This window comes from Ostrinia nubilalis, chromosome 17, assembly GCF_963855985.1.
Source record: "Ostrinia nubilalis chromosome 17, ilOstNubi1.1, whole genome shotgun sequence".
Taxonomy (NCBI): domain Eukaryota; kingdom Metazoa; phylum Arthropoda; class Insecta; order Lepidoptera; family Crambidae; genus Ostrinia; species Ostrinia nubilalis.
The window spans coordinates 3,185,563-3,197,954 of record NC_087104.1 but is presented as its reverse complement, the minus strand read 5'-3'; the positions used below and the strand labels follow the sequence as shown (position 1 = coordinate 3,197,954).

The 12,392-nt window shown below is 39.7% G+C and overlaps 1 protein-coding gene across 1 annotated transcript in view; it reads right to left on the bottom strand.

The window, feature by feature from the left end:
• LOC135080196 (zinc finger SWIM domain-containing protein 5-like) overlaps window positions 1–6,767 on the bottom strand; it is a 72,399-nt gene extending 65,632 nt beyond the window's left edge. Inside the window, exon 1 of the mRNA XM_063974879.1 lies at window positions 6,460–6,767. Within this exon, the coding sequence (XP_063830949.1) occupies window positions 6,460–6,757 (298 nt within the window). The 5' untranslated portion in view covers window positions 6,758–6,767. The remainder of the gene's footprint in view (window positions 1–6,459) is intronic.
• Window positions 6,768–12,392: the final 5,625 nt, after the last annotated feature.

The following is a 12,392-nucleotide window of genomic DNA, read 5'->3' as shown; positions in this document are numbered from 1 at the left end:
CTATGGAGCATTTTGGCATTTATAATGCCAGAGAAACGAGATGTAATTTGTTTTTAACAATGCGTAATTAAGTACATTGGCTCTATCTTTGCTGGTAAGTTGAAAAGGGCAGCGTTAACTAGCAATTCTCTTTTATACATTTTAGTAGCAAAATAACCTATTACTACAACTCTATAATATGCCACTGAATTGACAAAAATATAAACCCCAAGAAATTAATACCTGGTTCAAAGTATTTTTTACGATCAACAAATAAGACATGAGAATTTGTCTTTTATAGATGTATGGATTACATATCATTACATAATTTATATCACAATCTGCTGGAATATAAGTAATGTAAATACTTTATAAGTCTGCCATTTGCCATTTTCTTTGTGTAATATAATTTCTTTTTAGAATACTGAAAAATGTTTCTAAAGAGTAAATTAATCTATTGAACGCGAAGTTTGAATATTATTTATGCCAGTTTAATTATTACTGCTCTTTGCAATAATATGAAACAATGTTAATGTTCCATTTTAATTGAAATATTTATAATGAGCAATTAATTATTTTGACAACATTATTTTACTGATAATGTTAGTTTTCTGGCGACCGACCGCATGGATCTGTTTGCTTGCTAATTAAAATTGGCTAAAATTAATGTGTGACACTCACTGCCATTTGTACAATTATTTATATCCACTATTGTATATTTAGAGCATCGAACGAGCACACCAGACCTTTCTATTGATTCAGCGAGAAAAACAACGCATAATATTGCAAAATAAGGACATTATTCTAGTACCATAGTACTAAGAACAGCAACTGGTCTGGTTCTTGGGGCCAATTTATTTAGCCATCTGGACCCAGTGTCAAATACCCCTGGCTGGGGTCAACCCGATAATTGGGGGGCGAGGTGGGGTCGACAATTAGTCCCAATCAGAGGACAGGAAGACTGAATTAAGATATAAGCTTTTGTACAGACACTAGGCGTCTTAATTCAATGAAGACTGGATTTAAGGCAACGTGGGTTTACTTTTCTTTTTGTCTATGCTTAGACAGGGTAATTTAGTTAAAGCAAAACCTTTTAAGGGGGATTTTGAGCCTCGGGTGGGTCGTCATCGCTATATTTTATCCTGTTCAGTGCTCAAAACTAATCTGGTTATTTGTATGAGAGCAACGATACTTAGATTGATAAAAAGAAGTGCTGAATCTTATAAAAATAACGATTATAATCGCAGATCAAATAAAATAGAATTTTTACCTAAGCGATATTTATTTCCATTTTGTAGGCGTGACACAAAACTGATCCACTTCCGTTTAAGCCGTATTTTGAAAGAGTCGCGTCGGGCAAAATGGCACTAATACATTCCTGACATTGACGATTTGACACCTGTCATCGAGCAAACGGACAGCGTTGGTTCACTTTCACGTAAATTGAAGGCGAGCTATACTTTAAATAGGACTCTACACCTTGTTCCGTCGATTTAAGGATTGATGTTGATGCAATTGATTGTGTGCCATTCTGTATCAGCTTCTGCGAAATGTGAGTTTGGTTAAATAACGTATTGTCTCATCCTACTTGATAATTTGATTGTTGTTCAAATATTGTAGATTCAAAGAAGTCACTGCGCGCTGTAATCGGTGTGTACATTTCAAGCGAAATCGTGACAGCACTTGCGATATCTTTAGCTCGAAGTGATTGGCAAAGTAAGGGTGAAATGGGAACTTAAATATCGATTGTTGAGATAAGACCCTGAAAACATAATAACATTCGCGTGTGCATAAAAATAATGACAAATGAACTCTATAGAGCCAATTTCATCCATTCAATGTTAGTTATTATGACTGAAAATTCTTATTGATAACATCAATCGCCATATTGCTAAAAAGGGAATGGAAGGGAGTGAATTGTATCACTTCTGATTTAGATGTAGAGTCACTTATTTATCTCTCGTATTACATAAATAACGACAAAAGAAAAAAAATGCGGTAAATTCATGGTCTTTAATAAGAACTAATTTATCCAAATGCATTCTATCCTGCCACTGTCATCGTTTCGGATCGTAGCTGTCTTATGCTACCTATAGATATTATAAGACCTATAGAACTATAGATTTAATAAAAAATGATGCGATAGAATTCTCATAGTCTCTATTAGGTGCTAAATTCCCACGAATTGCTGCCATCATCTACTTCTCAATTGACGCGTCATCTTCGCCAGGGTGTTGTGAAATCTTGCAGCCGTATATCTGTCGTATCATTGAAATGATTACTGCTGACTAGTATCGATGACGACTGACAAACTGACAAGTAGGTCGCTTTGTATTTGTCGATTAAGTGCAAGATTCTGTGTGTACCTTTCCCACAGATAGTGGTCGGGTTTTTCGTTGACACCATTGTAAGATATGAATCTTGATTGTTTCTAATAGACATGGATATTCTTTGGCTACATGGCTTTACTTTTAGTAATCTGATTGGTTGTTTAACAATATTTGGGTCAATCACAGACTGGAATGAGTTTATTTGCATAATACATAATACAGGTAGAGTTCCTAAATCCACGGTCTGAAATTTCAGTCTGCTCTGGTACATAAGACTGGTAGTTGTATAGAAGAAATACTACACTGCAACTATGCAAGTTATAAAACGTGCAGTGTGCCAAACGAATAACATTCAACACTACGTGACTGCGCAACCGGTAATGAAACATTGTTAGTTAAATACACGCCTAATATCTAATCTAAAACCGAACTAGCTTGAAAGATTGCTTAGAAAATAATCAGTGGCATTAAAACCACTAAAGTGCAATTGCATTGCGTAGATTCCACTTATCCAACTACATTGCTATGGATTCTATCTCAATAAACAATTAGATTACATGACATCACACGTTATAATTAAATCTGGCATTTAGATAATTGCAAATGTTCGTTTGTTATTTCCAGAACGTTTTGTTCCATATCCACGTAAATGAGATCAGTGTAGAGCAGATTACTTATAATTTTTTGTCTAGTACCTAGAGGCGTCATAGTTTTTACGAAAGAGTTAAAATTGTGTTTCGTGAGTTCTTATAATGACTTCTCTCGCATTCCAGTCATGGACGTTTGCTTCCATAACGAGCAGCCGGCGCAGGAACAAGACCTTTTTATGCCCCAACAATCACCACTTTATCTATGGGTACACCATCAAATCAGGCATTCACGACTCTTCTGAATCTTGTTTGCCTTCGACGGACTCGCTGTTCATATTTGCTATATTACCCCATCGCAGCCTTTGCAATATGTTCCTTATCGCCTCCTTCCATAAGACCCTTTTGAATTGCATAACGCTTGGTGGGTTCTAAAACGCGGAGGTGCTTTCGGTACTTACAATCAGGTCTTTGTAAGTGCAACCAGTTTAACGAGAGCTCCCTCGTCTCCTGTATCGGATACAAAATCGGGGATCGGAAGAGTTGTCAGTTCGGTTACAAGAGGTTTCGTTGTACCGGTTTCTGGCGCGAGGTCGTGCGACAGAACTGTTCTTGTGTAGACTGTGAAACTCTGTTATTGGACAGAGCCGCATACAACGTGTGTTTGTCTGTCAGTTTGTACTGAGTTTTCTTTGTTGCTATGAATCGCGTTTGTATTGACAGATGGGTGGTTTTTGCTGAGGATATGGGGCGTGCATTAATGAATAGGACCGTCAATGTAGCATTGGTGTGCGTGCCAGCGAAGTAATGACTGGTGCGCGAGTTTGCAAAAAGTAGCATTGTGTTATCGGTTATTTATGTTTCCGCGGTTATCATGATGCAATTTCAATAGAAAAATAGGAATCTATATTTATACTGGTTACAGACATGCATGTGAACGTCAGAGCGCTGAACAAAACAAAGCAATCAACTTTAATTATTTAACTGAAACAAGAAACGTAATGGCTGCATAATGTCTCAATTTCGACTTCCTGCCAGTCCATTGATGTTAATTATATCACAAATGGATACATCATACAGATTAGTATGCTGTGTTTTGTGATCTCAATTTAGAATACAACAAGCTGGCGTGGTAAATTCTAGCTACTCCATGATGTCACCTTTGTAGTTATGGATTTTATTGGAAACCAGATAAATGTTGTCACATTGTCAACAATGACGAAGAGATATCAAAACCTTTACAATTAGATTAGTAATAAATATGTAAATACCTTCATACATCTATGTAGTAAAGACGTTTTGTTGTAAAATACATAGGTACTCAACATTTAATTCAAAAAATTTGCAAACCCGTCTCTTTGAAAGCGTTTTATATTCAAAAGTTGTTTGAAGAGCAAACCTCGTACATCCGAATACTTATAATAGTGTCAGCAAAAAAGTTGGTCCCAGACGTTCTTCTCGAGAAACTCGTTATGGGCTTGAAAGGATATCAAAGATCACGGATGAATCATGGCAACCTCTTGGCAATAAAACGTTTGACTCCAACCTTCTGGGAACTGCATCTGCGCCGGCGCACGTGATGTGACCAGAAAGTTTAATAAGCACGAACAATAGATTGGACTAGATACGCTCAAAACTGGTGACATATGTCCGGAACGTGCCCGTATGTTTTTAGTGCTCCTATGTACGTGGGCAAACCACTAAACATTTTGAAACCCAAGTTAAACATAATTGAAAAATGCTACACGAGTTAAAAGCATACAATGTAGGTATATTCCCTTCACACATAACACTAAGGGATAATGCTAATCTAAAATTAAATCCTGATACGAGATTCATTATCAATAATTCAATCGATGTATCCCTATCGGTCGATCTCCATTCGACGGAACCGGTTCCAACCCAATCGAGTATCAACAACGTATGAAGTTATTAACATGAAATTAAAATATTTACCGAACTTTGCCGGGTGCATTTGCTTTTTTGCATGACAATCAAATACGTATGCGTCGCACAAAACGGTGAGATCATTTGCATGAACCTTAAGGGCAACTAAATGTTGTTTTATTCATGCACTCTCGAATCTGGCGTTTCTTGTTTGGTAACCAGTCCTCGCTCAAATGGTGCCAACAAGATATTTTTTCCGTTCACATGATATTTCGGTTGTTTATCCAGTTCCACTAATTTGAGCGCAACATAATTCGCGTTATGAATTCAAATTAAAACAACATTTAGCGCAACACGATCACGTATCCGATCTCGCTGAAATAAATCACAATTTGCTGGAAGCGTATTCCCCTGACCTCATTTGACCTACAATTTACGTGGCAGACAATTTAATCCTTCCTGAACGCGAGGAAAACCATCGTTGCCTACAACTAAATTCTGAGAACATATTTCAGCCTGTTTTTACTTCAAGTGGGCGGCCCCGACTGATCGTAGATTGTGTGAGTCAGATGATATGGGTGTGGGAACTTGTATTATTTTAGACGTATGCTATAGCGCGTTTATCTCAAACTTGGAGTACATGATTCATATCGGGAACGCCATCTCGGTGCGGTGCTTGCGCGGCCCTAAACTTGGACGCAAGCCAGTGCCTAAAATCGGACTGCGGACATGTTTCAACCGTTTCACCGCCGCGTTATACTTGTAAAGTTCTCCTGAGACGTGACAGCATTATGAACATCATAACCGCTCCAAATGTGGCTTATGCGACCGCGACGCGACCCGAAACGGCCCGAAATGACCAGTAATCGCCTCTCTGATGGCAGATAAGCACAAATGAATATGTAACGCCCGTCCTCCCACGACCGAGTACAATAAAACTGGGCCTGGCCCTATAAAAATAAAAACAGGCAATTAATATTGTTTATTCGCGTCCGTTATTCGGAGCAGCGACAGTAACAAACGACGTCTGCATGAATTAATGCGAGGCTGTTGTCTCTTGCAGCTCGAGTACCGCGGAAGAATCCGGTTGTGTAATTCCTATACATATAACGGAACATCCAGTTATGATAATATTAGCCGAATTTCACGAAGCATCTGCCGTAGTTTCAATGTAGATTTCATCGGAGCCTCCGATAAAGCGTGACTGTTATTTTAATGGGAAATTGTGTTGGGGAAAATTCAACTGTAGAACTGTGGCTCATGGATTATGGATGCGGCCAGAGTTCAATTCAGTAATTAATTTCGTTTAATTACTAGAGCTTGGGTTTCTTATTGGATAGTGAGCCCCGCAGGGTTGTACCATCGGGCCGGTTTTGTAAATAATGATTCTGCGAATCGAACGTGAACGTGTTGAAAGTCAGTCGGGTTATCATACAGGGGGAGATAAATGCATCACTTGCGTCATAGACACGTTAAGCACTCATGATGGCGAGGTCCTGGCCGTCCCAGGTGCTCCACCAGGAGTGCTAATCTCCTGAAACTTTTACGAGGCGACGCATGAATAATTCCCGAGAGGAGCAGCTATCGATCGCACACGTCGAGGTTTTTATTTATACGGCGCGGGTGGGCGAGGCGCATATTAGTAAACAAGCGCAGGCGCGGAGGCGGACACTCACCGACTTGTAGCACGCTCTCCACGCAGCCGGCCTCCAGCAGCTTCAGGCCGCGGCAGAAGGCGATGTTGCGGTGGTCGTCGGGCGGCGCGCGCGCCAGGGACGAGTACATGCAGATGTCGCGCTCATCCCGCGGGAAGGACCAGTACACCACGCGGCGCTGCACGGGCTCCGGGATGCGCTCGTAGCGCTCCTCGATGCGCTGGAAGGGGATGGACGCGGCGACGATCTTGGCCGTGATGTCGAGCAGCGTCGGCGGGGCGCGCGGCCGGCAGCAGGCGCGCGGCGCACACGCGGACATGGCGCTCGGTCGGCCGCTCGCCGCGGACTGGCGGCGCGGCCGGCCCCCGCCCCCCGCGAGCCCTGGGGATGCGCGCCCCGAATCGACACGCCGCGATAAATTATTCATTTGCCGGCATAATGTGCGATATATTATTAAAAGTTGGCATTTTTGTGTTGTTCTCCAGTGGCAACGATAAAATCGATAACTGGAAACGACGTTGTTATCATTTATTTAAAGTCTCCTTGATTGCACTGCGACAGCTCCGGTTCACGTGGCGGGGGTCCGCTACTCCGCTATGAATTATTTGATGAGCACTTTTCAACTTTTGCTTGTTTGACGTTATAATATTCTATTGACGTCGGTTTGTCGCTGAACTCTTGCAATTTATTCAGGATGGTATATTTAATAAAAGAGTCCTGGTTACAGTGTAACGAAATATTGAATTGGAGTAGGAGAGCAGTGGCGAATCAAATTAGCGTCTTAAGCTGTTGAAAAGAAAACAAAAGAGACGCGAGCGCTAATCCAGTCGGGCCCTGCCTCCTCGCATTACACAAACGAAGGGGAAAGGCCGGCGGGGCGCGGGCGGGGGACATTAACAGCTGATGGCAGCGGGGGGAGGGGCCGACGTCAGGTGTCCGACCTGACTCAGCTGAGATTCGGATCGCGCAGCGCTGCAGCGGCTGCCGGGTGCGCGGTACATTGACCTTTTTGTTTATCATTTTTTTACACATTACACAACTATGTTGGCATGTATTCTCGATGCCGTTTATGGTAATTAATAAGTAATTTAATAGAGACTTCTAAGTAGCTGTGAATTTTTAGATTTTAACAGTGGCTCTACCAAGGAATGAATTTTATTAACGAAACAATGTTGTTATTTATTCAAAGGTAGATAAGAAATAAAGTACTGGCGGCCTACAATTATTTTAAAATGATCAAAATACCTTCTAAATAAAACAAAAATGACGTCATTTCTATCGCGACACGAGTCTTTACTTTAATTATGAAAATTATATTACTATTCTACCTCCTGAAAGGAGTATAGCCAAAAAAAATCTTCCAAAATGTACAAAAAGATCCCCAAAACTGTTCCAGGAACCCTAAAACCGAAGCTCCGGTTTTCCCCAAACAAAATCTTCAAAAGACGAAAGTAAATACGTCCGCATTTAATCATAATAAGATTAAATTGGTGTTTTAATCGCGCAGCGCTGCAGCGCTTGATTCCCACGGATCTATGTCTCGGGCGGAGAGCGAGGAAATCCCGACGTTGTATACCTGTATATATCTTGTACATAATTATATATAGCAAATTATGTAAGTCAGCTGATCGTTGAGAGTGAACGTTTGTTTACATTTTTTATGATGTCACTGGTTCAAGGACAAATTAATGGTCGATTGGTTTTTTGGGATTTTTGGATGGGATACTGAGCTGGTCTCTGGCTGTGGACTGAGGGTCAAGGTCAAGGCCCCTATAGAGAAAGAAGAAGCACATACTTTCTATATCATCTTTAACTAAGTACCACTTATGAAAAGCAGAGCTCTACTTCTTGTCACCGTCTATGTTGTGATAACTACTCTCATTGTGTCACTTATGAGCCGATATTAACGCAAGTATTAACAAACATTACTATGAGGTCTCACAGTGCGCTTGGACACACAGAGTCACACACGAACCAATCACAGAGCTCTATTCAATGCTGCTTCACTTAAGCAAGCATCGTTTGTGAATACGGGCGTAATGTTTACTTTTGATGGATCAACGACATATCAAGCCCTTCTCTTTTGATTCAGGACTACTACTATACTTACAGTTTTTTTTTTTCAATTTATGTGTCTCATCTGTGAATTGAATCCGAGACCTACAGAGCTCCATTCAGACACCTCGAGATCTCTACCTCTAAGAAGAACTCTAACTAGACTTGTACTAGATTTCAAAAATATTGCTTCTAAGCCTTGAATTCTTTCAGTCCACCAGACTCTACATTTTTGCTGCAAAATAGCACCAATTTAAATAAATCCCACATGCTTACCTAGGTTTACCTAGACACTAAAGTGTTCAGCTTGATGTGATCGATGCTTGATGAGTCCATACTACGAAGCTCCACTACCACCATTCACCAATACTCAATTGTTTATTGCTTCCATAATGTTTACAAAAGGTGTTATTGGTAAGGTAAGATACAATAATACCCTGTCGGGCACTGCATTTTAGGAGAGAGGAAGATTTTTAGATTTTTATTGCATTAATTATTCTATGACTATTAATATGAAATTTATTTTTATTCTGTATTTATATGTATAACTAATTCAATAATATTTATTACTAGCGGCCGCCCGCGACTTCGTACGCGTGGATCCCGTTTTATCCCTTCTCTATCTTACGCGGTTTAGATATTTTCATACAAATGTTTTTTCCCGCTAACTCCCGTTCCCGTGGAAATTTTGCAATATCCTGTTGTAACTAAGCTTTAAGTTTATTAAGGTACCTGCATGCCAAAATTCAAGCGTCTAACTTAAGCGGTTTAGATTTTTCATACAAAAGGATTTTCCCGCTAATTCCTGTTGCCGTGGGAATGCCTAAGTATTACTATAACCTGCCCAGGAGTATGAAGAATAATTGTACCAAGTTTCGTTAAAATCCGTCTAGTAGTTTTTGTTTCTATAAGGAACATACAGACAGACAGACAGACATACAAAAATTTTACTGATTGCATTTTTGGCATCAGTATCGATCACTAATCACCCCCTGATAGTTATTTTGAAAATATATTTCATGTACAGAATTGACCTCTCTACAGATTTATTATAAGTATAGATTATTAAATAACCAGTCAACATATTACCACTATTCCTAAAACAGCAGACTTTATAATTTGTTGCAACATAGCTCGAATTTCAGCTACAGGACGTCCACTGCTGAACATAGGCCTCCCCCAATGATTTCCACATCGCCTGGTTGGTAGCGGCCTGCATCCAGCGCCTTCCTGCTACCTTTATGAGGTCGTAGCTCTAGTTATAAGTATTCGTCTCAAATCAAGAAAGTATCTATCCTAGTTTTCAGGAAATAGTTACTTAATTGTTATATTCTAAGTACAGAACCTTGCTGCCGCATCGGCCGTCAGTTATGCGTATGTGCCCTGCCCATGTACAGTCACGGAATGAAAAGGTTCGTCAGTTTTCAAATTGATTCCTTTAACGAATCGCGAGCACATATTACCTTTTGAAACTAAGTTAGAGAATAATCTCGAGTTAGAGAAAATAATCTTTAACTGTTCGTCAGTAAAGTTCAAAATTATTCAGATCAAAGTTGTTTGACGATTTAACTTGTCAAGAAGATTATTATGATTGATAAACTAAAACCTTCTTGTTGGTTCAACCTGCCATTATCTATTAAATTAAAAAAACTACATTTTGTAACATTGCACTGACGGGGTAGAAAAATAAACAAGCAAAACCTTATTCGTTAGCAAACGTCATATTTATTTAAATGTTAGCAGCACTGTTTCTTCCACTGTTATGTTGGCAGGTTTGACTCTTACAATACCTACTGCAAGCGAAAACCGACACTAAGGTGACGAACCTTTTCATTCCGCGACTGTACTTACTATGTACATTTCTAAAATTCCAGTATTTAGCTTGTATTGATGTGCTGTCGTATGTACGTCTGCACAAGACAAATTCTGTAAAAGACGTTTTTATGTAAATAATAAGTATTTCACAATACCGCCTCATATCACGACTGGCATCAAAAGACTACCCTCAAAAACTGCTTGGTAACCGAACACGTTTCGTCTCATCAAACGTGTTTCCATTGTGTTCTGTTTCATCTCCGGACTCTAAAGAAGACATCCGTACCTTTAGCACGGAACACTTTCGTGCAGCAGTGGACGTCTTTCGGCTGAAACGAACGAACGAATTTTCGTCTTCGAATCGTTTGCGTATTCGACAAAATTCGATACTCAGCTTTCGAAATCAACGATAACTACATAGCTCCGTGCTACTATTTCTCACACTAAGTTCACAACGCTGTTTAAGTTTTCATACTAAATCTTTTCATGGCGATTCGAATACGCAAACGATTCGAAGTAGAAATTCGTGCTAGAGGTACTGAGCACAAGTTATCATCACGTCACTCCATCACAGTGTATCAATTTTATGTAGGCCGTTAATCTTTGACAGCCTATCATCCTAGACTTCGTAGAGACGCCTACATTGTATCACGTCGTGTACCTGAGTCGTTGCTATCTAAAGTGCCCGGAGATAGTCGTAATCTGAAACGGCTCTCTCAGCTCGATTTGAACTCAAGCATAGATTCAAGTCTGTGAGATCTCACTCGAGTCTTGAGTATCATTTCTAAACATGGCCCCTAAACTTTACTGAAATTACAGATTGCTGACCGTTAACTTTTGTAGGTAATTTAACAGCTATTTCAATTGTTTGAAATTAGTTATAAATATTTTTAATTCAATTGTTATTACATTAAATTATTAAGAACACTAGCTTTTGCCCGTGCCTTCACCCGCATGAACTTTAGTTTGTCACAGATCGTCATAAATTATAGCCTATATGTTATTCTGCGTTATAAAGAATAATACTGTAAAGTTTCATCAAAATCGGTTCAGTGAAAGAGTAACAAACGTCCATTCAGACATCTAGACATCCAACCTTTCGCATTTATAATATTGGCTCTATAATGTCATCTAATTCCATCTTGAGTTTCAAGACAGTATTCCATCATATACCATTTGTTAATTTCTGTACATATCCCACGTCTCCTCCAAAACTTTTAATAAACTCATCGCATACCCACTAAAACTCAATACATTCACAATAAATCTCAGCACGAACTCGATTCGAATCGATCTCACGAATTAACGAGAACTATGATTCATTCATCCAGGGGGTGGGGGGGTGAAGTGGCCTTAACGACGCTGGTTTTTCACGAGCTGTGCAAATACTACCCTCAGAACCACCTCGAGTGGGCTGGGGTGCAAATTGTTTCTATCTATCTTCGCGTTTGTATCGCTATAGTGTTACATGATGAAGGCTCTTAGCTGAAGAGGAACCGTATTTTGTGCCAAGGATTTGATGTTGATGCAGTGTCTCAGCCAAGTTGAGGCCATATCTGGAAATATTTAGTCGTAATTGAGCTATTTTAAGCATAGGCGCAGACCACCAACTTTTAGTTGGTCGATGTTTGGATCGGGCTGTTAATCTGTACGAAGATGTATGAAAGTGCACACATTACACCAATTTGGTATCTTCATACAAATTAAAATCGGGCCCACCTATCGGCTTACTAAAAATCGGTTGTCTGCGCCTAGGCTAAGATGAAAAAAAAACCTTTTCAAAAATACTATCACTTGTCTAAGGATAATTACTGTTTTAGAATATCTGATATGAACCAAAATTAAATGATTTTATTTCTGTCTGAAATCCGAAGCCGTATTTCCTAGAAGTCTATCAGTGATGAAATAGACCCTTAAAATATGTCTTTGATATTCTATTGTTTCACTATCCACTATAATTTAGGTTAAAAGGTTCTTGAGAGCCGACGTTTTGTCAAACGCAGCTGCTGCGCCCTCTATCAAAATGCAATGACTAACGCCCTTATTCACAAACATTATTATGAGGTCTCACAGTGCGCGTGCAC